Genomic DNA, 23,259 nt, shown 5'->3' on the forward strand with positions numbered 1-23,259 from the left:
AGGAAGAGACCTTTAGCTGCCGTGAGTAGTATGAACTTGAGCAGGAAGAAATGAGATGCATATGGGAGGGAGAAGAAGAGGCATTATTTCCCTAGCAGATGTCTCAATCCACTGTGGGCCCTCCTACTGAAATTCCACAAGACATTGGTCCACTGCACCATTATCCTTAAATCTGTCTCTTTCCTGTCCCCACTTCTCTCAGCTGCAGGAAACAGAGTTCCATCACATCAGCTGAGGACCTAAGGGAAGAATTTGACAAGGCAGTTATACTTCCCATCAGTGCAACCCCCCCAACTTCCCCTGCAAAATTTGGGAATTGTGTAGGTTTCTCCAAGCTGTGTAAACTCAGGGGAGACTGAAAACATTTGCTGCGTTTTTTATGATGTGGCTGAACAGCCACTAGCAACTGAGTTGAGACAACCTTTTATGAGCCAAACACCACCTGACTCCAGGATAACATAAGGGAAAGACTCATGTGGAAACCTATTGTACCTCTCCTGCACTACCCATTCCTTTTTCAAAAAATGAAATGTGCCCTGCAAATATAGTATGTACTATGCCCTGCAAGACTTTGGGTGAAGCACAATCAGAAAGTTCCAGTATGGATTTGACAATGTTTCTATGGTCTTCATTCTCTTCTATGAGTCTGGGTCACTTATCAGTGACTTATCAGCACAGCTGCACTCATGAGCCTCAGGCTGTAGCTTTATTGCCTCATGTCGTTTGTGTGCGAGCCGATGTGTGTATTCCTGCTGCGGTTGAGGTGATAAATTCCTCATCTCACACAGGGCTGCCTACTTTTTGTTATAATCCATAACCAGATTGTCTGCCTTAAAGGCCACTGGTCTAAAAAGCTGCTGTTTTCCTACATGAGCCGTTACAGTGCAGAACCCAAATTTGGGTTGAAGTACGTAAACAAGAAAGAAGTGAGAAATGATACCACATTTGTACAAAGTGGGCCAAATTTTGACCTTAGAGCAACTAGTGTTAAGGTCAAAGGGAGTTGATATAAGCATCAAAAGGTAGAATTTGGCCCATTAACATTAGCACCACGCAAAATAAAAACACAAGATACGTTTTCAACATATGATATTTAAAAAGCCTTGTCTCACAAGTCGTTAATAACCCTATTATAGTACTAGGAAAATACACTACAAAGGCATACTATTTAAGACATGTTGTATACTGTTGTATGAATTATCGCTACGTAGCAAGGCTTTACACCCTTTGTATTGCAATGAATTATCACAGCATGATAATGTAAATTCTACAAAAACAAAGAAATCAAGAATGATCAATAAAGTTCAAATGCAATTAATGTTTTCCGGTGTTGCAAGGAAATCGTTATCGTTAGAATGGTCAGGGTAAAAGAATGTCTCCACTTTTTCCTTTCAGCGCCAATTAAGGTCACTTGGGTTTTTTTTTCATCCATTTAGAGAGAGGGAGAGGGTATGCATGTGCGATAGTAAATATATGTTTCTGCAGTCCTAAGGCCATACATCCCTAAACCAACAGAGCTAGATCACAAAGGGACTTAAGCACCTAAATCCTAGAATCAGGCCTCATGGGTATTTGCAAAACCCACACTCAGCTGCTGCTGAACGCTGTAGGTGCCTACACTCAGTTCACACCTAAGTTTTTGCAGTAAAAGTTCCCTAGGCGCCTATGTTTCTGCACCAGAGCTTGTGCACTGCAGCCTCACTCTAGGCGTCTGGATAACCGTAAGCTCCAAAGCAATACATGAACTAGGAGAAAATAGGCATTTCTCTCCCTAACTTGCCTGAGGGCACCAATATGGGAGACATGCTCAGAAGCTGCTTACTGGAGCAGACCACTCAAGGAAAAATCACACAAAATGGTGGGGGTGTAGCTAGGAGGACGGAGAATAAGAAAGAGAGAGCACAAGTGAGCATACGAAAGATTCTATAACCTTATGGTTAGAGCACTCACCCAGGATCTGGGAGACCCAGGAGCCAGTCTCCGTGCTCCACTGACTCTTTCTTTATTTATCCAAAGTGGAACAGCTTTAACAGGAAACCAAGGGACTGGCCCACATCAGATTATCCCATAGCTCAGTGGTTAGGGCATGCCTTATCTTCACCTCTCTTGCAAGGGACAGTTATTCAAATGTGCTCCGTGCCCAACATGCTGAGTAACTTCCAAAAATGTGGCCACTTATTTTGGTGTCTAAATGGGAGTGGAACTCTTTTGAGAATCTGGCCCCATTTGTGAATTTGAGCTTTTAAGTGACTATCTAGCAATAGTCTAAAAATATGAAGGATATAAACATCAGAGGTAAAGGTTTATTAGATAGTATGGCATGAGGGGATTATCACTAAAAATATTAAGAGGAAATAAAGAACTCTCACATTTAGGCTGGATATCATATAAACCTTTATGGGCAGATACTACTGCTACTTCCAGAACTCAAATACTATAGTGATGGAGATCATAGAGGTACTTCCATAGATTAGCTAGATTAGACTGTATAAGTGTCACAAGGAAAGTTGTGGAAGCCATATTCATTTGGGACTAGACTGGAGAAAACAACAGAAAATGTGCTGGGAATAAGTTTACATTTGAATGGACTGGTGAGCTCATAGATCATAGAATTTTTGAATTGGAAATGATCTGAGAAATACATACTAAAAGTTAAATGCTTGAAAATAACTTCCTAACCAAAATTCATTATTTTGGACATAATGTGAAGTTTTTATTTTAATCTAAAACAGCTGAAATATAAATGGAGATGGTGACTTTAGCACTGTATCAATCAAATGCTCATGTATAATAAAGACTTTGAATGCCAAAGAATAGGCAATAAAAAAAAAACCCTTCCCCTCAAAAAACAAAAATAAATCTATTTTTTCAATGAAATAAAATTGGGTATGTGGTAAAACCTATGATTTGAATGAAAATAGCCACAATCCTATTTATGATGTAGTAAACTTTTGATAAGTCTAAAAATTCAAAACACACCTACAGCCAAAATGGTTCATGGTCAAGAAGACTGCAAACAAATGAACATATTTCTTATTCTTTGAGAAAGAAAAGTCTCTCTTCACACACAGGATCACACAGCGTAGAGGAGAATAGCCACCACTGCAGTTACATTTCACTGACCTCGGTTCAAGAGGCACTATCTACGGGCAGAAGATCCCCAAAAACCTTAGAGAGGATTTTTAATCAAAAAGGCAAAACAAGTAGTAATCATTAAAAGGTTAGGTGAAAAATGCCTCATTCTTGTACCAGCCCCTGGTAATACATGGAGAAACACTGATCTGGCTACACTAGTCCCACCAGCAGTAATTATAGAACTAAAGCACCAGAATTTGATATCCTTACTCATGCTGAAAAGCACCTGAAACCTTGATTAATCCCATTGAAATCATACCACTCAAGTAAGATACAATTCAGTGTATCAGGATCTAAACTAAAAAAAGGTAAACAGGATGCAGAATGAAAGAGGGAAAATCTTGCTGTATCTCAGCGCCTGATTCTGACACCCTTACTCAGATTTTACTGTTTCCTCCATGAGTGGTCCCATTGAACTCAAATAGGGCTATTCGTGGAGTAAATTACTACACAGTATGCTTAAGGGTATCAAAATCTATCCCTAAATAGTTGTACGTACAACTAGAGTATTGCCAACTTATTTCACTTGCAAATATTGAACAGTTATTAACACGGGGCTAGCCTGTACTACCCCTTCTCACATTGATTAATACCTTTCTCCTCTAGTACCTCCATTCATTTCAGTGTGACTATTTGAGGGGAAATGTAAGACTCAATCTGAGGACTGTTTAAGGAGGAAAGAACTACTCAGCATTCTAATAAGGAAGCATTTTACACCCACTTGAACCTGGTGCAAATGACTACACAAGGGGCTGGACCACAATGAACTGGGCCTCAAAGGTATCACAGACACACCTTGTAGTTTACTGCTTTAATTTTTGAGAAGTTCACTTATACAATGTCGGGGGGGAGCGAGGGGGTGCGTAAACCTCTTGGATGCATTTGTGAGTATGCTGCAGCTTGCTACGAAGGAAGTGTTTTAGAACTGAAATGAAATTGTCTAAATCAGCCACAGAAAGCTGTTTCACATAATGTAGAGAGGAAATCGAAGCTGGCAGCCCTAACCCTAGGTTTTGTTTAAGACCGCCTTACTGAGAAGGAGCCAAGTCTCCCAGGATCATTCTAGAACTCAAGGCATGCTTTTTACAGTGTTAGACACTTGGCATTCTAAGAAGGCCACAACGTGTAGATGAGGCCAACATATTGCCAGTTATGCTGTTATAGTCTTTGCTATAGTCCAGTACCAGCACTGGTAGACGCAATGTGGTGGGTGGCTCACTGAACCCACATTATAAGGCCTTTTACCCATTAACATTGCCGAATGCAAATAAATTTAAGACATTAGTAAGCCGTGTGCAGATTAGCAAATCAATGGCAATGTCACGATGCTGACACACAATTAGCTATTCCATAAGCTGTTTTTGATTGAAACTACATTTTTGCTTTTTAACACTCTTAACACCTTTGTGTGGGGCTATTGGTTTTCATACTTATTCATAACCTTTTAAATGATACTTTTAATCATAACAATAATTAAGAAAAAGAAATAATTAATGATTAATACTTTGCACTTATAGTCCTTTCATTTGGAGGATCTCAAACAAAGAGTAATACATTTAGCCTCATGGTATCCCTATGAAATAAGTAAGTATTATCATCCCCATTTTATAGATGGGGAAACTTAGGTACATACAGGTTAAGACCCAGATTTTTGAAGTTATTTAGGTACCTAATTCTCATGAGTTAGGCATCTAAATATCTTGAAAGACCTGTTTCACAAGTCCTGTTCCCTGTCACCTGTTTCCCAAGTCCTGTTCCTTACCCATATTGTCCTTCCTCACTTAGAACTTAATATAATTATAAGAGTTTGTGTGTGTGTGTGCGCCTCTGTGCATATCTATAGATGTGTGATATACACACGTGTGTACATATATATTTCTGTGCATTTGTCCATCTCTCTGTATAAAGAGATACAAAAGTGTGTGTGTATATACACACTTCTTCCCTTTAAAAAGAAAATGTGCTCCCGTGGGCATAGTTAAACAGATTCAAAATCTACCAGTGGTATGAGTTTTCATTTAAACAAAAAACCAGTTGCACTGCATAGGAATGACATCCTCCCATTTTAGAAATAATCCATTATAAAGGCATTCTGGTCAGGAACTCAAAAGACTTGATTTATTATCTACTGGCTATTATTTACACAGACATGGCAATACTGAAAACTCCTCAGAAAACAGTGTCTCACCACATTTGTGAGTCATGTTATACCAACCTCACAGGTGTGTTTCAAGAATTAAATTAGTTAATGTTGGAAAATGCTGGGAAGATTACAAGCACCGTACATAAGTGCTAAGTATTAATGATAATGACTAGTAGAGTCTTACACATCAGTTAAATATTTTGCTTTGCAATAGCAGTTTCCTGCCAACAGAAACATGAATCAAACTGTTGTAAATGTATAAGAATAGTCGTCAAAGCATAAAATTAGTGTATGTGAACTAGGCCCTATAATTTCCTTACCCAGCAGGCAGACCAACAAAAAGACTCTAATATAGAAGTTCAATTCTTTACATTATTCAAGAGTTCAATCCTCCACACCCCTGCCCTATTTTGAATTTACTTCCCAGAAAAAGTTGTTTGCAACATTGCTGGGGGAAGGGATAGCTCAGTGGTTTGAGCATTAGCCTGCTAAACGCAGGGTTGTGAGTTTAATCCTTGAGGGGGTCACCTGGGGCAAAATCAGTACTTGGTCCTGATAGTGAAGGCAGGGGGCTGGATTCAATGACCTTTCAGGGTCCCTTCCAGCTCTATGAGATAGGTATATCTCCATATATATATATATATATATATTTTTTTTTTTCCCCACTCTTATTGTTTCTAGTTCATTTCCCCTAAAAGCAGTAAGGAGCTGGTGAACAGGGCAAGCGCATGGTGCAACAGTCCTGAAGCTTCCAAAGCACTAATGTATTTTGTATTGACACTTCACCTCAGAAAATCCAGGACTCAGACACTAATGGGTGAATGGAGGATGTTGTGAAGGCCAAGACTATAACAGGGTTAAAAAAAGAATTAGATAAGTTCATGGAGAATAGGTCCACCAATGGCTATTAGCCAGGATGGGCAGGGATGGTGTCCCTAGACTCTGTTTGCCAGAAGCTGGGAATGGGTAACAGGAAATGGATCACTTGATGATTGCCTGTTCTGTTCATTCCCTCTGGGGCACCTGGCATTGGGCACTGTCAGAAGACAGGATACTGGGCTAGTTGGACCTTTGGTCTTTGGTTCTTATGACTGTGTCAGAATTATACTTAGTCCTGCATACAGTATTGTCAACTCAAGTATTTCCTGTCTCTCTGTGGGTTAGTTTGCAGGGCCCTGTAGGGCTTTGCAAGATGAAATTTCTGTGAGATGGTTACAAACAGACTTTTTCCTGAGCAGTTGGCATGCACTTACCACTCTTTTCAAGCATTCACACCTTACATGTTCCCATCCACTTTCATACTGTTAATTCCTAAACCAGATTTTCTTGTGCTTTACACACAGATTCTGTGAGCTTTGTGAGAGCTTATATTGCCACATAGGAGGTGGCATGCTAATATGTTGTTTCTGAAGAAAGCATATTCCATGATATCATTAATTCCCTGGCTACATGGAAGAGCGACCTACTGCATAGGAGAATTTTTAGATAGTGCCCTTCTGTCTCACCAGTGTGACTGCTTGGTCATTCACAAGTATATAGTTGACTATAATCCCTTTAAGGAAGGTGGCATGGACATTTAGCTACAAGCATTAGTACAACATTCAGTGAGTAAAAAAGAGCTAGTCATCCCCCGTTGAAGGCAAAAGGTGAAAAGATTAAATAGGTTTCTGAGAGAGTGTCCTAATTCCAGGCAGCTGTGATACATGGGGGATGTCAAACACTTGGCTGAACCATGCTGTGGTTCATTTCCTACACAAATCCCTACAAAAACCCACATACAAACAACCTGCAAGATGTGGATTTAGTGATGACCTCAGGACTCTCAACCCCTGGGGATAGAGAGGTCAGGATAAGCAAACTCTGAACTGACCCACATGCCTTTCCCAATCTGGCTCCTTTGACAGTTTCACTGCCCTTCCCTACAGAAATATGGCCCAGCTCAGTGATGAGGGACAAAGAGTGACACCCAGTGGTGAAACTGATGAAGTGCAATCCTTTAAATTGCATCAGTTCCCTGCTCTGATCCTTCCTGGTTGTCAAACACCTCAAAGATGGTGAAGTTCAGCTGCGAGTTTGCCCATCCTTACATCAGAGGCAGGAACTGAACACAAAGGGAAACTCCAAGTATCTGTAGGACTAAAGGTTCTGGTGTGCTGCACTGACCTAGTTGGGGGAGAATTCGTACATATATCGGGCCTCTGCCCTCAAAATAGAAATTAAAAAAAAAACATACAAAAAGCTACTTAAAAGAGGTATTTACACTTTTAAAAAGAGAAAAAGGGACAGGCAGTCAGAACTGTTTATTATATAAGAACAGGTCTTGCAACTGCCATGATGGAGGTGCTCAAGTTAGAAGATGACAGAAGAGCAACTTAAACCAACTGGCCTCTAGAAGTGAAAGCACCTGGTCTGGAAGTAGCACCAAGCTAGTGGGTTTTTTTGGGTGGGTTGGGTGTGGGGTGAGGGAGTGGTGCTGGGGGCTTCTTAGGCCTCATTTTACTTGCAAGAAGTCTTAACATATTACTTACTCAATTTATAGCAGGGACTCACATGCTGAGCTGAAGCTCATTAGATTGTCTCACACCTTTTAAAGGTAAGAACTTGGATTGAAGAGGAGCTAAAGAGTACATTTATCTCCTTGCTCATTCCTCTCTTAGTGCTGAACCAGAACAGGCAGTCACAGCCTTTTAAACAAGTACAAATTTGTAGCGACCAACCAGCCATCTGCTTTGTACTTACTAGTCACTGGTTTTTAAAGTCAACTCTTCAGGGCTGCTGAATTTCAGTCTTACATTGAACACCCCCAATAAAAAGAACTAAAGTCCAATCCTTCTAAAACTGAACATAAAGAACAAGAACATATACAGAAAAGAGAAAATGTGGCATCTAGTGTGCCTAGGGCTACAAATGTGCTACCTTAGTTTGAGTTTCAATTGTAACAAGTTCCCAGTCTACAGTAACAGATGATGGACACTAGTCGTTTCAAGACTGTTTAGGAACCTACTTTCCACCAGCAGGTACAGCCATGTTTGCAATTTGGTGACATCCCCAGGGAAAAATTAAACAATACAGAGAAGAGTCTTTCGGTTTTTGTGTTCAGCTGTAAACATCAGCTAACCAGGTAACTGTGCATCTCTCTGGAGTTAATGCTCAAAACCACGCCTGAGTGATTGCCTAAAAGAATATAAAAACAAAATGCTAACATTAGTATATTTTGAGCATTTTACTATACATTCCCTTTTTATTGCAGAGACAAGTCAATCAAATTAGATGGTCGTCTTATCACACAACAGTTCAGGTGCAGGTGGTGCAGCAGCTCAGTGTACCTACAGCATACTTTCTACTTCAGTGCTTTAAAGTGTCTGCTCCTGATGGCTGTTAGTGAATTCCTAGTGTTTCTATCCCAGTGACAGCATAAGGTGGTTCTCTTTGCAGCTTAAAAAGGTGTAGTTGTCTTGAGGGGAGCAGGTGAGGGAGGAGAATGGAACCTGAGGCTTCCATTCAACATGCCACTGACCTGGGACTGGACACTGACCGGCATCAGCAATAAGGGAACTCTGTAGCTGTTCAAGTTTCCACCTCTCCCAGAAGGAGTCACTGCAAGGAAATGGAGTTGAGGAGTCCCAAGGTGGGGGTTGCAATAAAGTAGGCAACATAAAATATATAGAAAACAAAAAAAGTGGATGGGTGAGTCTGGAAATACTGTACTGTGACAATTCAAAAGTTATGAAAAGAGAGAGCAAACAGAAAACTAGGTTTGTAAAACCCTGCTGTGCATGGAAAGGAGGCTCTAGAGTTGGGGGGAAAACCCATCAGAATAAGTAGGAATCTCCATAGCATACGAACCATCTGCAAATAATGTCATAAAACAGAATTTAATATTTCAGTAGGGATGGTGACATGCTTCATACTTCAGCCAGACAAAATAGCACAACATTGAGAAAACTAGGAAGATTTCCTATGTAGCATTGGGTGCTATTGAAGGAAATACTGCAAATAACAAAAAAGTGCATGGTGTAAAAGTATAGCAAGAAAAAGTCTTATGTCTTAAAACTGGCTGGCAGCTGATAAACATACATGGCTTTGACCCAAGGACATGAGCTATTCCTGTTCCTCTGGATGTGTGCTGGTGCTGACAACCTGGCAGAACTACAGGTCACATTCAGATTTGCATTTGTTAGCTGTCTAACTTAAGACTTGTCATTGGCAGGTCTCGGTTCTGAACTCCTTACTCAATCAACACTCTTATTGACCCCAATGGAAGGTAAGGAGTGCAGGATCAGACCAAATATAGCCTACAGTGAGCAGGCAAGGAGATTATTTTTGAATGGGTTGTAAATCAGGGTAGAACTTCTTCATTCCATGTCCTTCATCCTAAGCAGCCACATATGCAAAAACAGTGAGAGGTATTACACAACTGCAAGAGGAAGATTATAGAGTACTGGATATACGCTAAGGGGCTATGAGTGCTTCACACTAACTGAAGAACCCTGAGTGTACCTTCTTAGCATTCAGGACTCTATTCTAGAGATGAGATAATTGAAACAAACTTGTCAAATTTGTTCAAATCAAACAAACAAATTTTTGTGTACCAGGGTCATTTGCAGTGCTACAGTATTGGTAGAGCTTTGTAATATAATCAAGGTTCTCTTTGAAGGGTTTTAATGAAAACAACAATGATTTTAGTGTGTGCAATTTGTTAAAAAATGTACAGATCTGGGCAAACACAATTTTGCAGGTCAAATATGTTTTTTTCCCTTTCAGTGGCAGCATATGGTTCAGCTAAGGAAAATAAAAACAACAAAAGGCAGTTAGAGATAGACAGTAAGAATAAAAAAGAAATTAAGGACTTCCAGGATGTCTGCCCTCCGTGGCTGATCTTAGCCCTCCATGTAGGGTTAATGAAGCCATTTAACCTCACAGTTGTCTCTACCATCAATTCAGCCAGTTTTATAAGCCTGAGATTTAGGGTCAGATGTTCCATTTTCACAGAGTTGTCAGAAACAGCACTAGACGATCTTCCTTTGTGTGCTACACTTTTCAGGCTGCTCTGTGTTCTCAATACATTTGGAGTATTTTTAGACTAGCTCTCTACATTACATTCAGCATACTCATGAATTGTCTAGACAAGCACTTTCATCTAACTTTGAATCATCTGCTTTAAGAGACATTCATAAAAGATTCCTGAATGGGAATTCTAATGACTGTCCATTGGATACTGGCAGGTCAGGACTCAAAATAGGACGAATTCAATGAAGTTTTGTATTTGGGAATTCATTTAAGGTGTCTAAAAGAGAGGACACCTCCTTACAATCTACCCTGCATTATGGAAACATTAATTGTACATATCATTTCTCTCTGCCTAAAATTCATTACACTTTGAATTCAAGGCATGTACAAGTTAATTTAAATGCTAGTGAAGTTAATCAATTATAGTCTATGCTGCTTTTTGTATGATCTTCCTAATGTTGTTCACATATGTCTCATGACAGTGTATTGTACTACCTTACATACTGTGTATTTATATGGCATGTCATAAAAAAATCAACAGAATAGACTGAATTTAAAACAAAAACAAAGGATAAAAGGAGAAGTGTTTCCTTGTTAGCAGTTTACCATTCGATCCCTCTTGAAGCTGAGTAAACATTAAAACATAATTTAAAAAATAGAACAAACAAAATACTAATTGAGACATTAATAAAGTGAAGGTGAAGTTACCTCTTGCGTTACCTAGCGTCTGAGAATCCAGATCATCATCAATAAACTCCTCACCCTGGATGATGTTCTGGGAATCCTCACTGTGATTAACAGGGCTGGTCATCTCCTGTTCCTTTTCATTGTGCATCTGGGCATAGACATTTCTGCCTGGCAGTTTCCTAAATAGCACAGGAAAAAATATCCTTTGATGGAATTTAGTTTCATATTATATTCAATTAATCATATTAACCTCAAACCCCTATGGAAAAATCCTATAGAATTAAATAAAGAATAATGTTTCCATTGAATTTTTAAACTAGCCTAAAGAACTCTATAGTAATACATTTTCTATTTAATTCTATAGGATTTTACAGTAATAACTATAGATTTCCCATTAATAACTACAGAAGCTCATTGGTTTTATCCCTAATACATTTTACAGGAATTTTCTAGATGGGTATCATGTACTTGCCTGGTTTTGATATAAGGATTTCTATATAAATACAGATCTTTTTGTTTGTTGTTCAGCTATTTACGGAACTCCCAGTAATTACAATTTTTAAAAAAACACACTCTAAACTGAAAACATATCAATAAATAATATTTCTTGCATTCCTAAAATGTCGTCATAGAAGGATGACAAAGCATCAATTCGTTATGTCTTACTCTGCAGCAGTATGACAACTGCTTATTCAAAGTTAAAACAATTTTGTGACCTTGTATCAGTGCTAACAACAATATGTTTATGTGTGTGTTGTTTCGAGAGATTGGCAGTCAGTACTTGACCTTCACGGGTCAGAGTGTGGGGGGAGCAAGCTTTTCAAATTGTAATTAAATTTTCAGTGCCTCGTACCCCCTGCCCCTGCTGATTGCCTTTTGTGACCCTGGGAGTCGTGACCCACCGGTTGAGAAACACTGTACTACAGCAGCCCTGAGGTTACCTCAATTTAACAGCTGCTGAGGACAAGAGAGGTAGAGCAAACTGCCCCGGTTGCATAGAGTCAGTGGCCCAGCTGGGAATAATAGCAATATGACATCATAGTTTAATTTCCATAGTGTCTCCATCAACCCCTCTGCTGAGGTAGTCACAGTGCTGTACAATATTGAAACATACTGAAAAGATTTAAATATATATATAGCAAATGAAAGCACCCAGTCCTGGCTCCAAGAGTCTTCATAACCAGGAGATAACACACTCTTCAAGAGAAAGACGGCATTTTATTTATTTTTATTTAAATAATGATAAAAAGATGTCAACACCAGGCTCTAGGTGCCCTAACACAATTCATGCTACAACAAAGCTTCAGCAGCTTTTAAATAAATATTTAAACAGGAATTCTGATGTATAAGAGTTTAGAGTTATATGGTCTCCTGGTCCCACACCTTTCTAGAAATTATTCTGGACAGTAGGGCTATGTTTTTTCTACATTACACAACCCTAATAAGCCTAGAACATACACTGTTTGCTATATGCATATTATATTCTATAGAAACGCTTAATCTATCCTCTAGAAAATGAACAAAATTGCATAATAAACCATAATCACTGGCTTCAGAAGGCAGATACTACTATTGGGCTTAAAGAGTGTGTCTATACACTAGGAATAGCGTATCTGTTAAGCCATCTTTCTCTAATCCCCCTCCTACTGTTTCCCACTATTAAACATTTTGAAATGTAAATAATACAGAGTACTGGAGCATGCTGTCAGCACTTAAAGTAACAATAACAATAATAATAATACATTGAATAGAATATTTATTGTGGTGTTAGTTTTGGGGTTAATGTTCAGATGAATGACTTCTTTGTGCTTTAGAGCAATCATGATTTACTTTGTCCCATTCATTTTAGAAGCCTGCCTTTTCTACAGGTTATTATTTTGATTTTAATAAAATATGGATCATCAAGTCAGTACCTGTTTTTATAACTAAATGGCTAGGATTGGGACTACACTTGCTCTCATGCAACATAATAGTAGTACAGGCGAAGGGGAGAAAAGGGGAGGTTTTCTTCTGAAAGTGTAAATGAGATGGGAAGTCAACGATGAGGAAAGATTAGAAACTCTGCTCCAAGAGTGCTGAGATTGGGTGCAGGTTGGTGGGGCCCAAGGACAGGATGCAAGGAGGTGAATACAGAGAAAGATCCATGAGTTTGCTTGCAGCATGTCTATGGAGATTTTTAAAAATAATGAATGTAATTTTTAACAGATTTTAAAACGAATGGGGAGGGGAGAGGGAGAGGAGGAATTTGAGAATGTGAAAAGGCAGAGATCTTTCTCTCCTTCTGAAGAATCAAATGCTAAAGTAGGCAAAATACCTAAATAGAGGAACCAATAGTCTAATCTGGTATGATGAACCCTATGTTCCTGCTATTGCAAAAATAAAAGGACGATTTCAGCTCTTCTGCTAGTGATGTATTAAATACATGACAGCTTTGATGTGGGTGAAATATCATTTCCCTTCCCTTGCCTTTGCTTGGTGGATACTGTGCTGTTTGTCTTGTCTATATTACTGCAGAGTGCCCCACACCATGGAACCCTGCTCAGAGTGCTGCTGAAGGCATGAAGAAATCCTACTAGGAAAAACATCACAAACATAAAAATTCATCAGAAAAAGAAAGGGAGGATTTTTCTTTGATTGAATTACCTCTAATAAAGATGACATTGCTTTGAGAAATAATATGCAGATTCTGAAGCCTTGCTAGATAATGGGCCAGAGTCACTGGAACCTTCCAGCTGCTTTATGCTGTTCCAGTGACAGGACACGCCATGATCCTGGTTTATCTGGATGGTTAAGCTGATGGAGCATAGTAGTGAATCTGGCAGCATATCATTAGCTTGAGGCACCATGTTAATTGTCTAATGCATGCAGTCTGAAGACAAGAGGAGGAGGAGATCTTTTTGCCGCTGAGATATTCAGTTTTATTTTCTGAACTGTTTCTTGCTTCAGCAGCATTTGCCACCAGGGAAATTACCCCTTCTCCTCACTCCAATCCCATAATAACAAAAATTTGAGATAATGCTGGTATAAAACATTGTTTGTTAACTACTGGGATGGAAGAAATTTAGGATTTGTATTTGAAAACTATATAACTTTATCTTTTGAAAACTTATATAAACTTTAAAAATTTAGTAGGAAGTATAGCCTCTGATCATAGCACTTTAGTTACTTTCTGCTTGTCAATCTCTGTCTAGGTGGACCAACTACTCCTGTGGATCTTGGTCCTATAAAACTAAGTGCTCTGGGGATTCCTGTCCTTGGATAATGTTTGCTCTCTAGAGGTCTACATTGCAATAAAAAACCTGCAGCACCCAGTCTCAGAGACCAGATCAACTGACTCAGGGCCATGGGGCTTAGCTTCAGGGCTAAAAATTGCAGTGTAGACATTCAGGCTCAGGATGCAGCCCAGACTCTGAGACCCTCTCCCATCGTGGGGTCTCAGAGCCTGGGCTCCAGCCCAAACCTGAATGTCTATGCTGCAAGTTTTAGCCCCACAAGCACGAGTCAGCCAACCAAGGCCAGCCGTGGCCAGGCTGTGGGTCTTTTATTGCACTGTAGGCATACCCTAGGAGAGATCACTGCAGATACTCTGTTTTTATGAATCTCAGTTCTAGGGAATCTTTACTCTGCATTTTTTCACTCTGGGAGGAATGTGCTCTTATGACGCATGTGCACTCATGAATTTAAGCTGGACTCATAGGTGAGCCTCTGCTTCAGGTGATTAACCCATTTCTAGTGATATCTGTCTTTAAGCACCCTGCTTTGGTGGATCATCTGCTTTCCATTTCAGAAGCATCAAATTTTGCTGGGGGCTGCATGATGCTGTGAGATTCTGCTCTGAAGTTTGATTTGTTCAACTGAGAAATTCCAGTGTATTAGGGGAGTTAAAGCCGTGTTACAATTCCTAGCATTCCTACAGTCTTCCTCTGCAATAACTGTGCCATTCAGAAAATAATAAGCCAAGAGGACATTTTAGAAAGGAATCAAGATGAGTCTGTTGTCTAATTGCCTCCAACTTAAGGGCTAATCAAGAGGTGTACATCGCAATGTCTCATAACGGACACCACCACCGAGTTTTATGATCATGTAATACAAACAGACAACCCCCAATGTACTGCAAATGAAATATTATAGCATCACATCATCAATTTTTATGATGATTTTTTGTTGCTCTGGGAACCCAGAATAGCTAAATGGATTTTTATTATTTTTATTCAGCTGTAGATAGAGTTTGATATCAAATTTTGTGTTTCGTTCTATAAAACAATAAGTCACTCTAAATATCAAGAAATTTAAGATTCCACAGTTGGAAAGCCAAAACATTCTTTCTACATGAGACAAAGCACCTCTGTCTAATGAGATGACAAAGATAGTTGCTAACTTGAACTCTCAGTTAAATGCTGTACTCTTGCTGTTATCACTAGCACAGTATGTTACCTAGTCTATTCTGTAAAAGAATGTTTATTTTAAATAAAAATCCATCTTGAAATAATAATGGGCCTAATCAACAGGCGTTTTCACCGAGTTAGGACTGCAGATTTTGTGAAATGATAATAAATGTTTATTCCCACGTTGCTCAAACCTGAAGGCTTTTGAGTACCTAACAAAAAAAAATACCAGGACCATGTCCAAATAATAAAACAAATACATAAACCAACATAAAAAAGCCAGTAACTTGCCACCTGAACAATAATGAATTCATCTCCATAATCAAATGCAGATTAAAAATGTCTTTGAGTTATTAAAGGAATAAGTATTTGCTTTCACAGCTTATGTGGTATCAGTTGTTCCTCATGAACACATTTCTTATATTAAGGCCACGTCCATAGCTTCTTCACCTCCTCCCTAATATGTTATCGTGCGAACTGTATTCTTACTTATTATTTCTATCACAGCTGGATACTCTTAACCTGTGTGGCACTGTTTCAGTAATCAAACTCTAACATGTTCAAAAGAGAAATTCCACATTGTTTTGTTTTGTTTTCTTGGTAGGAAATTAGATTTGTGGATCAATTAATTGTCCTGGTTGCCTAGGTTACTCATTACTCCTCAGAGTAGATAATTAGGAATATATTTTAGAATGACTATTTTTTGGTGGTTGTATTGACGCAAGCTGAATGAGCTCCCACATTGCTGCTATTTACCTACATCAACATCAATTATAACCTTGATGTCTGAAACGTTCAGAAAAAACATAAGCTTTAAAAGCTTGAGACCCGTCAGTGCATTGCTTCAAAAAAGTCTATTTTTCAAGAAATGATACATGTGAACAAATCTAATTCTTAAAGTATATAAGGTTTACTTGCCTTTTAAACTTGTAGAGAATGAAGGCCCCAACTACAACTAGACAGATAACAAAGAGAACCACTATAGCCCAGTATCCACTGCCTCCTCCAATCCTCTGAGAGTCTGAAATGCAAGACATATATTTGAAGATCTCAGTAAATCTGCTTTCAGACCAGTCATCATCTTGGGCTTGCTTATTGAATCTCTTAAGTAAAAACCACTAGATTTGTATTTATACCTTCTCCTTGTCACTACACCATGTAGCTTCTTCAAATAGTACTCTTGGGGGAATTCTGCGCCAAAAAAAAAAAATCCAAAATTCTGCATATTTTATTTGTCAGAATAATGCAATATAATCACACCAGTTTCACTTATTTTGGTAATTTATTTAAACCTTGATACAGAAAAAAAATTGTAATAACTGTTCAGCATTTCCTAAACACATGAAAGTTCAGTTACAAATACTTGGTAACCAAGACCCTGCATTCTAATTATAATCCTGGATTTTCATTTAAATTGCATTACTTTTATTTTGGTGTTCTGTAAAATAGAAGGTCGCTTTAAATTGCTCAGACTTTCACACATGAAAGTCATACAGTTTTGCTAATCATTGTCCTGCATTTTTTTAAATGGATAAGTAAAATAGATCCTGAGCTGTAATCTAACCCCATTGTGCCTCTCTGGCTCAGGAAAAAGCACATTGACCAGGGGTTCTCAAACTGGGGGTTGGGACCCCTCAGGGGGTCGCAAGGTTATCACATGGGGGGTCGTGAGCTGTCAGCCTCCACCCCAAATACCACTTTGCCTCCTGCATTTATAACGGTGTTAAATATATTTTAAAGTGTTTTTAATGTATAAGGGGGGTCGCACTCAGAGGCTTGCTATGTGAAAAGGGTCACTGAGAACCACTGACATAGACCTTCCTAGATGAGGGTTTTGTTGCTATCATTTACAATATGGCTTCTTTACACCACTCTGGCAAGGTAAAAGAGCCTTAATTGACTAAGAATGGGAACAATTAACTAACAGTGGGAACATGAGCAGCCTGTTTAGTTGTTACATTTCTGCTCTGCCTCAGGGACAGAGCCTGCTTCACACACCCCTACACCTCCAAGCTCAGGATGCAGCAACAGGGATGAGAGGGACAGTGAGTCTCTCACTCATTCGCACCCAGGCAGGCACCCAGCCCCACCCCATTATTGTCTCTCCATGATCTCAGGCATACATGCCCGGCCTTCCTCCTTCTCCCCACAGTGATCTGCTCTCTGCCGCTGGTTGCTCCCAGCAGACATGCCCAGGCTGTCACGCAAGGGGCATGTGTTCCCCACAGATTTCTTTGCTCCCTCATTTTTCTGTGGGGGAGCCAAGAAATCTGAGCAAGGTATGAATTCTGCACCTCCTGCAGGGCGCAGAATTCCCCCAGAAGTAAAATTGGCAGTGCCATAAACTAATTTGCAGACCAATTTGTGGATGCAGGAGAGAGGACAAATTTAAATGAAATAATAAATAATGATAATGTAATTATTTGCATGGATAGTGCCATTTTTCCAAGGATCTCTAAAGGTATTGTAGGCAATAGTCAATCAGCCTTCACATTTCTCTATTATATGAGATACATAAACATTACTATATTCATTTTACAGATGAGGAAACTGAGAGAGAGTAAGGTCAATTGACTTGCACAGTTACACAGTGCCAGAGTTTAGAATGGAATTCAGGACTCCTCACGTCTAGTCTCTGTTCTTGCTACCAGAGTATTGACTCTTAACGCAAGTGATTTCTATCTCATATTTTTTTCAGATTAGAAACTACAGTGGTGGGTGTATATAGTGGAACCTAAGATATAGAGAGGATGTGCCTTATTTTGACCTGGAAACTGACTTGGAAATACAATTTACATCACTATTTATGACACATCTAAATAGAGCCCAATATGCTTTGCTCTTTTTGCTGGGTCAGTGTCATTCAGCAACAAACAAAACAGATGTCATGAAAGATGATGCACATGCACATGCACAAACAAAGAGGCTTTGACATTGTCAGGGAGGGCTTAAGTTGAAGCGGTCCTTGCTGCTAAAACACAGCCTCTTCGTTGTATGCTCTCTTCATAAAACACCCAACACACAAATGCAGAAAACTTTTCAGTCCTTGCCTCTATTTTTGTAGGGTTGGATCTGTGGGTCCAAATACTTACAGGCTGGCAAATTGAGGACCCTGATATCTGAGTGTCCAAAACTGTGCTTTCAATTTGTGCCTGTATAAACTGGCCAGCGTTTGATAATCTGTTTACATTTTAGTGAAAAGGACAAAAGTGGGAGAAAAAATATTTTCAAGCTTCTAACAGGGTATCACAACGAAACAAACAATGAAAAATAGTAAAATAAGTTGCTTTGATGATATATTTTACATTAATAAACAGCAGAAGAAACCAGTTAATGTGACACTTCTCTCAGAACTCTAATAGCAATCTACAGATTGGGGTTTTTACCTGAATCAGAGCTGGCTAACGTCACTAAGACCCAGTATCCTTCCCTCAGGAAGAGGCTGATGTTATGTGCATTCAAGGCCTGTTTTATAGCAGCTATTCTCTGAAAACATAAGAGAGATAATGTCACACATCTTCCACGTAGTTCCACTTTGAGAAATTCAATGCACTAAATTGAGAAACATCTAAGTTCATTCAATGTGGTGAGAAACCCGGAAGACATTTGTTGACCATTTCAATGAGTTGTAACTTTTTAGGCAATTCTGGTTTTAAAAATCATTCAAACCTATGCAACCTATCAATGTTGGAAAGTTACAAATATTCATAGCCAAATCTTTCTTCCCCTTATGGAGCTCTTTACTTTTTTCCGCATTATGCGATAGACAGCATTTCATTTACAGGAGCTATTGGGCCCACCTGAACTGTAACTTGCTCAATGAATAATGCACACTGAAACCTGTCTCCAATATACATATTCTTCTAATGATATCAAAAGACAGGCTTCTCTGGAACTTTAGATTTCTTACATATGAAAAGTAATTGTTGCTTGATAATGCACTGCATGTCATGCTTTACTTCACTTTCTTATCTCTATGGATGGATGGCTGTTTGCAACATGTTTTTAAGAAGATTCTGTCAAAACAGTTATTTCCATCCACATAGAAACAGTTTCTCCTATTTTTCTAATGGGGACAAAGCATACTAAAATATGACCTCCCTCATTTTTATGGAACAGCACCATTAAAAGTGCCACCACATCCCACCACTGTCAAACACATTGTCTGGCCCCTCTCTTTCTCTCCTTTGCATTTTCAACATAGGTAATTTTCCAGAGGATCAAGGCTAGTTTTATAGACTGTTCCTTAGTACAGGATACCGCTCCCCACCGGATGCCAAATTAGAAGTTTCATAGAATCATAGAACTGCAAGGGACCTCGAGAGGTCATCTAGTCCAGTCCCCTGCACTCAAGGCAGGACTAAATATTATCTAGACCATCCCTGACAGGTGTTTTTCCAACCTGCTCTTAAAAATCCCCAATGATGAAGATTCCACAACCTCCTTAAGTTTGTCTTTATATCTTTGAAACCTTCAAGAGAGGCTCTTTTTATATTACTGTGCTCGGTTTTGACAAGCCCTCACAGCCTATTAGGTAGAAAAGCCCCTGCTGTTTCTCTTATAGTATTTGCATGAGCTTCACAAAGGGCCAGATTCTGATCCCCATACCCACACTCAGTCCATAAATGGTTTCACTGACTTAAATAGGACTCTTTGTGGACTCAGTGTAAAGGTAACATAATTTGGGCCTCGGTTAATTTTCAGGAGAATCCTCCCAGAGAATTCTTAACTTTTTATCTCCAACTTACTGATGTGGCCATATATTGTTTCCACTATTCTCTCCCAAGTCTGACATGAGGAATAGCTCTGACAGTTGCATTAACAGCAACTTGTAAAATAATGCAACCACCACTGAAATATATTTAGTCTCTCTCAAACAGAGTTCTGTACTTCAACCATACTTAACTGGTCCCACCAGCAGTTCTCAAATCACATACACATTCTAGATCTAAAAGTAGTTCTTTCTAGTGCAATTCTTTTGAGAGACAAGCAAGTGAGTAAGACATGACATGGAGATCTGAAACTTTTAAAGGGATACTAATTACTTTATATCTGTACTCTGAAATGTGAGTGAAGAGTCCATAAGGGCTGCCCAGGTTATTAAGCAGACTCAGAGTGCATTCTCGGTACATGAACTCCTCACAAGAATGCCAGGGCACCAACTTTCAGAATTGGAACTATCAGCAGAATAAATGTCCCTTTGTTGAAACATGAAAAAGGGGAAATACTGAAGATCTTGGAGGTTCTCCTCTAAGTTATACATCAACAATGAATGATCCATAAACATGGGTGCTTTGCCACAAGCGATAACTAAGAGTCCAGCCCAACACCCAATGAAGTCAATGGGAGTCTTTCCATTGACTTCACTGGACACTGGATTAGGCCTTAGGGTGGTAAATTTGTCATGGACGTTTTTTGGAAGGATATTTACTGAGTAACACAGATTTTGGTACAATCGCAGATGTCATAAAAATTTGTGACCTCCTTTTAAAAAAAAATCCACACAGAAATGAGCACACACCAGTAGCTTCAGTAGTCTGCCTTGTCTACATTAAGGTGGTGAAGATATGGCTGCTATCACCTATAGCACCTCTGCAAGTTCCGCACTGGGTGTGTCAGAATGGGTGTGTCCATGGCCATACTATCTTAAACAGTAACTCCTCATTTAAAGTCGTCCCAGTTAACGTTGTTTCGTTGTTACGTTGCTGATCAATTAGGGAACATGCTCGTTTAAAGTTGTGCAATGCTCCCTTCTAACGTCGTTTGGCAGCCGCTGGGTTTGTCCACTGCTTGCAGGAAGAGCAGCCTGTTGCAGCTAGCTGGTGGGGGCTTGGAACCAGGGTGGATCAGCAGCCCCCTATCAGCTCCCCGCTCCCCTAAGTTCCCTGTGCAGCAGCTGCTCAGCAGGCTAGCAATTGCCGGCAGTTCAGCTTTCCCTCCCCCCACTGCCATGTGCTGCTCCTGCCCTCTGCCTTGGAGCTGCTTCCCAAGACTCCTGCTTGCTGTGCGGGGTGGAGGGGGGAGGGGAGGAAGAGCAGGGCTGTCAGAGTGTCCCCCTCCCCCCTGCTCCTGCACCCCGCTTACCCCATCTTCCATAAAGCAGGGGGGACACACGACAGGGATCAGGATGGAGGGAGCTTGCTGGCAGCAGCTCCGGTCTCAGCAAGCTGATTTAATTAACAAGGCAGTGTACTTAAGAGTAGGGTCAGCATACTTAAAGGGGAAATGCACATCTCTTTCTCTAACACACGGTGTGTGTCTCTGTCTGCAATGCTGTCTCCCCTCCCTCCATTTCTGCTGCCTTGTAGAGTGTGAGAGTTAACCCTTGAGGACTCAGCCAATTGCTAGTTCATCATTTAGCAGTAAGGCATTCCCTGGGAAATATCCCACCTTCTGACTCCTCCACCTCAACCAAGCTTCACAATCATCATCACTGTGTACCAGTATTAAATTGTTTAAAACTTATACTCTGTGTGTGTGTGTGTATATATATATATATAATATAGTCTTTTGTCTGGTGAAAAAAATTTCCCTGGAACCTAACCCCCCCATTTACATTAATTCTTATGGGGAAATTGGATTCGCTTAACATCGTTTCGCTTAAAGTCACATTTTTCAGGAACATAACTACAGTGCTAAGTGAGGAGTTACTGTACACCAGTAAGTAGCTGTAGGGCTGTGGTGGGGAAGCTGCATGCTGCACCTCTTCCCATTGTGGAGAAAAGGTTACCAGGGAACACACTCCCTCCAGTGTCCATGGAGGTGTTATATCTGTGCCTGGTATCTGTATGCCCTTTTGTATGCTCCACCTCCAGCTGAATGCTAACTAGACTCTGTCAGCAACATATAAGTATGATGAAGAATATATAGCTTCTCCCAGATATATTTTTTCGATCCTGACTTTGGCATCCCTTTGGTGCACCATTAGCTGCAATAGCCATACGTTAGCTCTCAGATGGGGATGTTAGCTCTCATACAAATTGCGCAATACTACATTGCTTTCATTTCTCTCCAGTCCTGATATTAGGAATTTCTCCAAATCATTAGCAGCTCAGTGTAGCTCTTCATGTCTTTCCTCTTGGAATATCTGGAAGGGTGGTTCAGATCTGACCATGAAAACACTGAGGCAGCATTGAATGCAACTGATGATATTCTTCAAGCTGCCTGGAAGCAGACCACTAATAATAGCTGAGATTTGAAGGCAGCTAATCTGAATAAATGTAGGTAGTTTTTTAAAAAAAGCAAACAAACAGCAGGACACAAGGGTCTGCCTTAATCTGTTGCTTTTAACTACTGAAGAAGTCCATTCCACAGAAAGTTGGAACAGAAAGATACACTTTCATTATAAATCAGCATCTCGTTCCTTAAAAGGAGCAAAGAAGGTAAGAGTTTCAAGTGATGACACCCACCTGGCTGCAAACCACAATTGGCATAGGGCTTTCTGAACTATCTATTAAAATACAGTGTTTCTGGAAATTAATTGTGACTTCAGTCTTCCAGAACTTCACATTCAGATGACAGGGGGAGACTAAGGATGTTTTTCTTGCATTAGGACCATTCTCAATTTTAATTTACCCAATTCTGAAAGTTAACAGTTAAGTTTAAAGTCTCCTGCTCGAATACTCAGAAGCCACATCAAAATACTTTGAGATTCGCCTCTTTAGGCAATTCCATGAATGAGGTCTTTTACCATGATGCTAGGGAGCTTGGGCCTGCCTACCAGTAGACATACTCTGGCTAGATGGATATTGTGGCCTATTCTCTGAACCTTCTTATTTGTAACATATTGCCCTCCTGAACTAGTCTCTTTAAAACTAATGATTTCTTAAATGATAACTCCTTTTAACTGATAATGCTTGAAACTCAAAACTGGTGCAGAGCTGAGACATTCATTTTATG

At 39.7% G+C, this 23,259-nt stretch overlaps 1 protein-coding gene across 2 annotated transcripts in view; it reads right to left on the reverse strand.

Annotated features, from left to right (window-relative positions):
• Positions 1-1,074: 1,074 nt before the first annotated feature.
• The window catches only part of SORCS2 (sortilin related VPS10 domain containing receptor 2), an 818,166-nt gene continuing 795,981 nt past the window's right edge, over positions 1,075-23,259 (reverse strand). Inside the window, exons 24-28 of one of the 2 annotated variants that reach the window (XM_054030250.1) lie at positions 18,747-18,846; positions 16,279-16,381; positions 10,997-11,154; positions 8,796-8,875; positions 1,075-8,452 (exon numbers count right to left, since the gene is read on the reverse strand). In XM_054030250.1, coding sequence (XP_053886225.1) covers positions 8,429-8,452; positions 8,796-8,875; positions 10,997-11,154; positions 16,279-16,381; positions 18,747-18,846 — 465 coding nt within the window. In that variant the 3' untranslated portion in view covers positions 1,075-8,428. The remainder of the gene's footprint in view (positions 8,453-8,795; positions 8,876-10,996; positions 11,155-16,278; positions 16,382-18,746; positions 18,847-23,259) is intronic. The other variant, XM_054030251.1, reaches the window with a different exon arrangement.

The sequence above is a fragment of the Malaclemys terrapin genome, chromosome 5 (genome assembly GCF_027887155.1).
Source record: "Malaclemys terrapin pileata isolate rMalTer1 chromosome 5, rMalTer1.hap1, whole genome shotgun sequence".
Lineage (NCBI taxonomy): Eukaryota > Metazoa > Chordata > Testudines > Emydidae > Malaclemys > Malaclemys terrapin.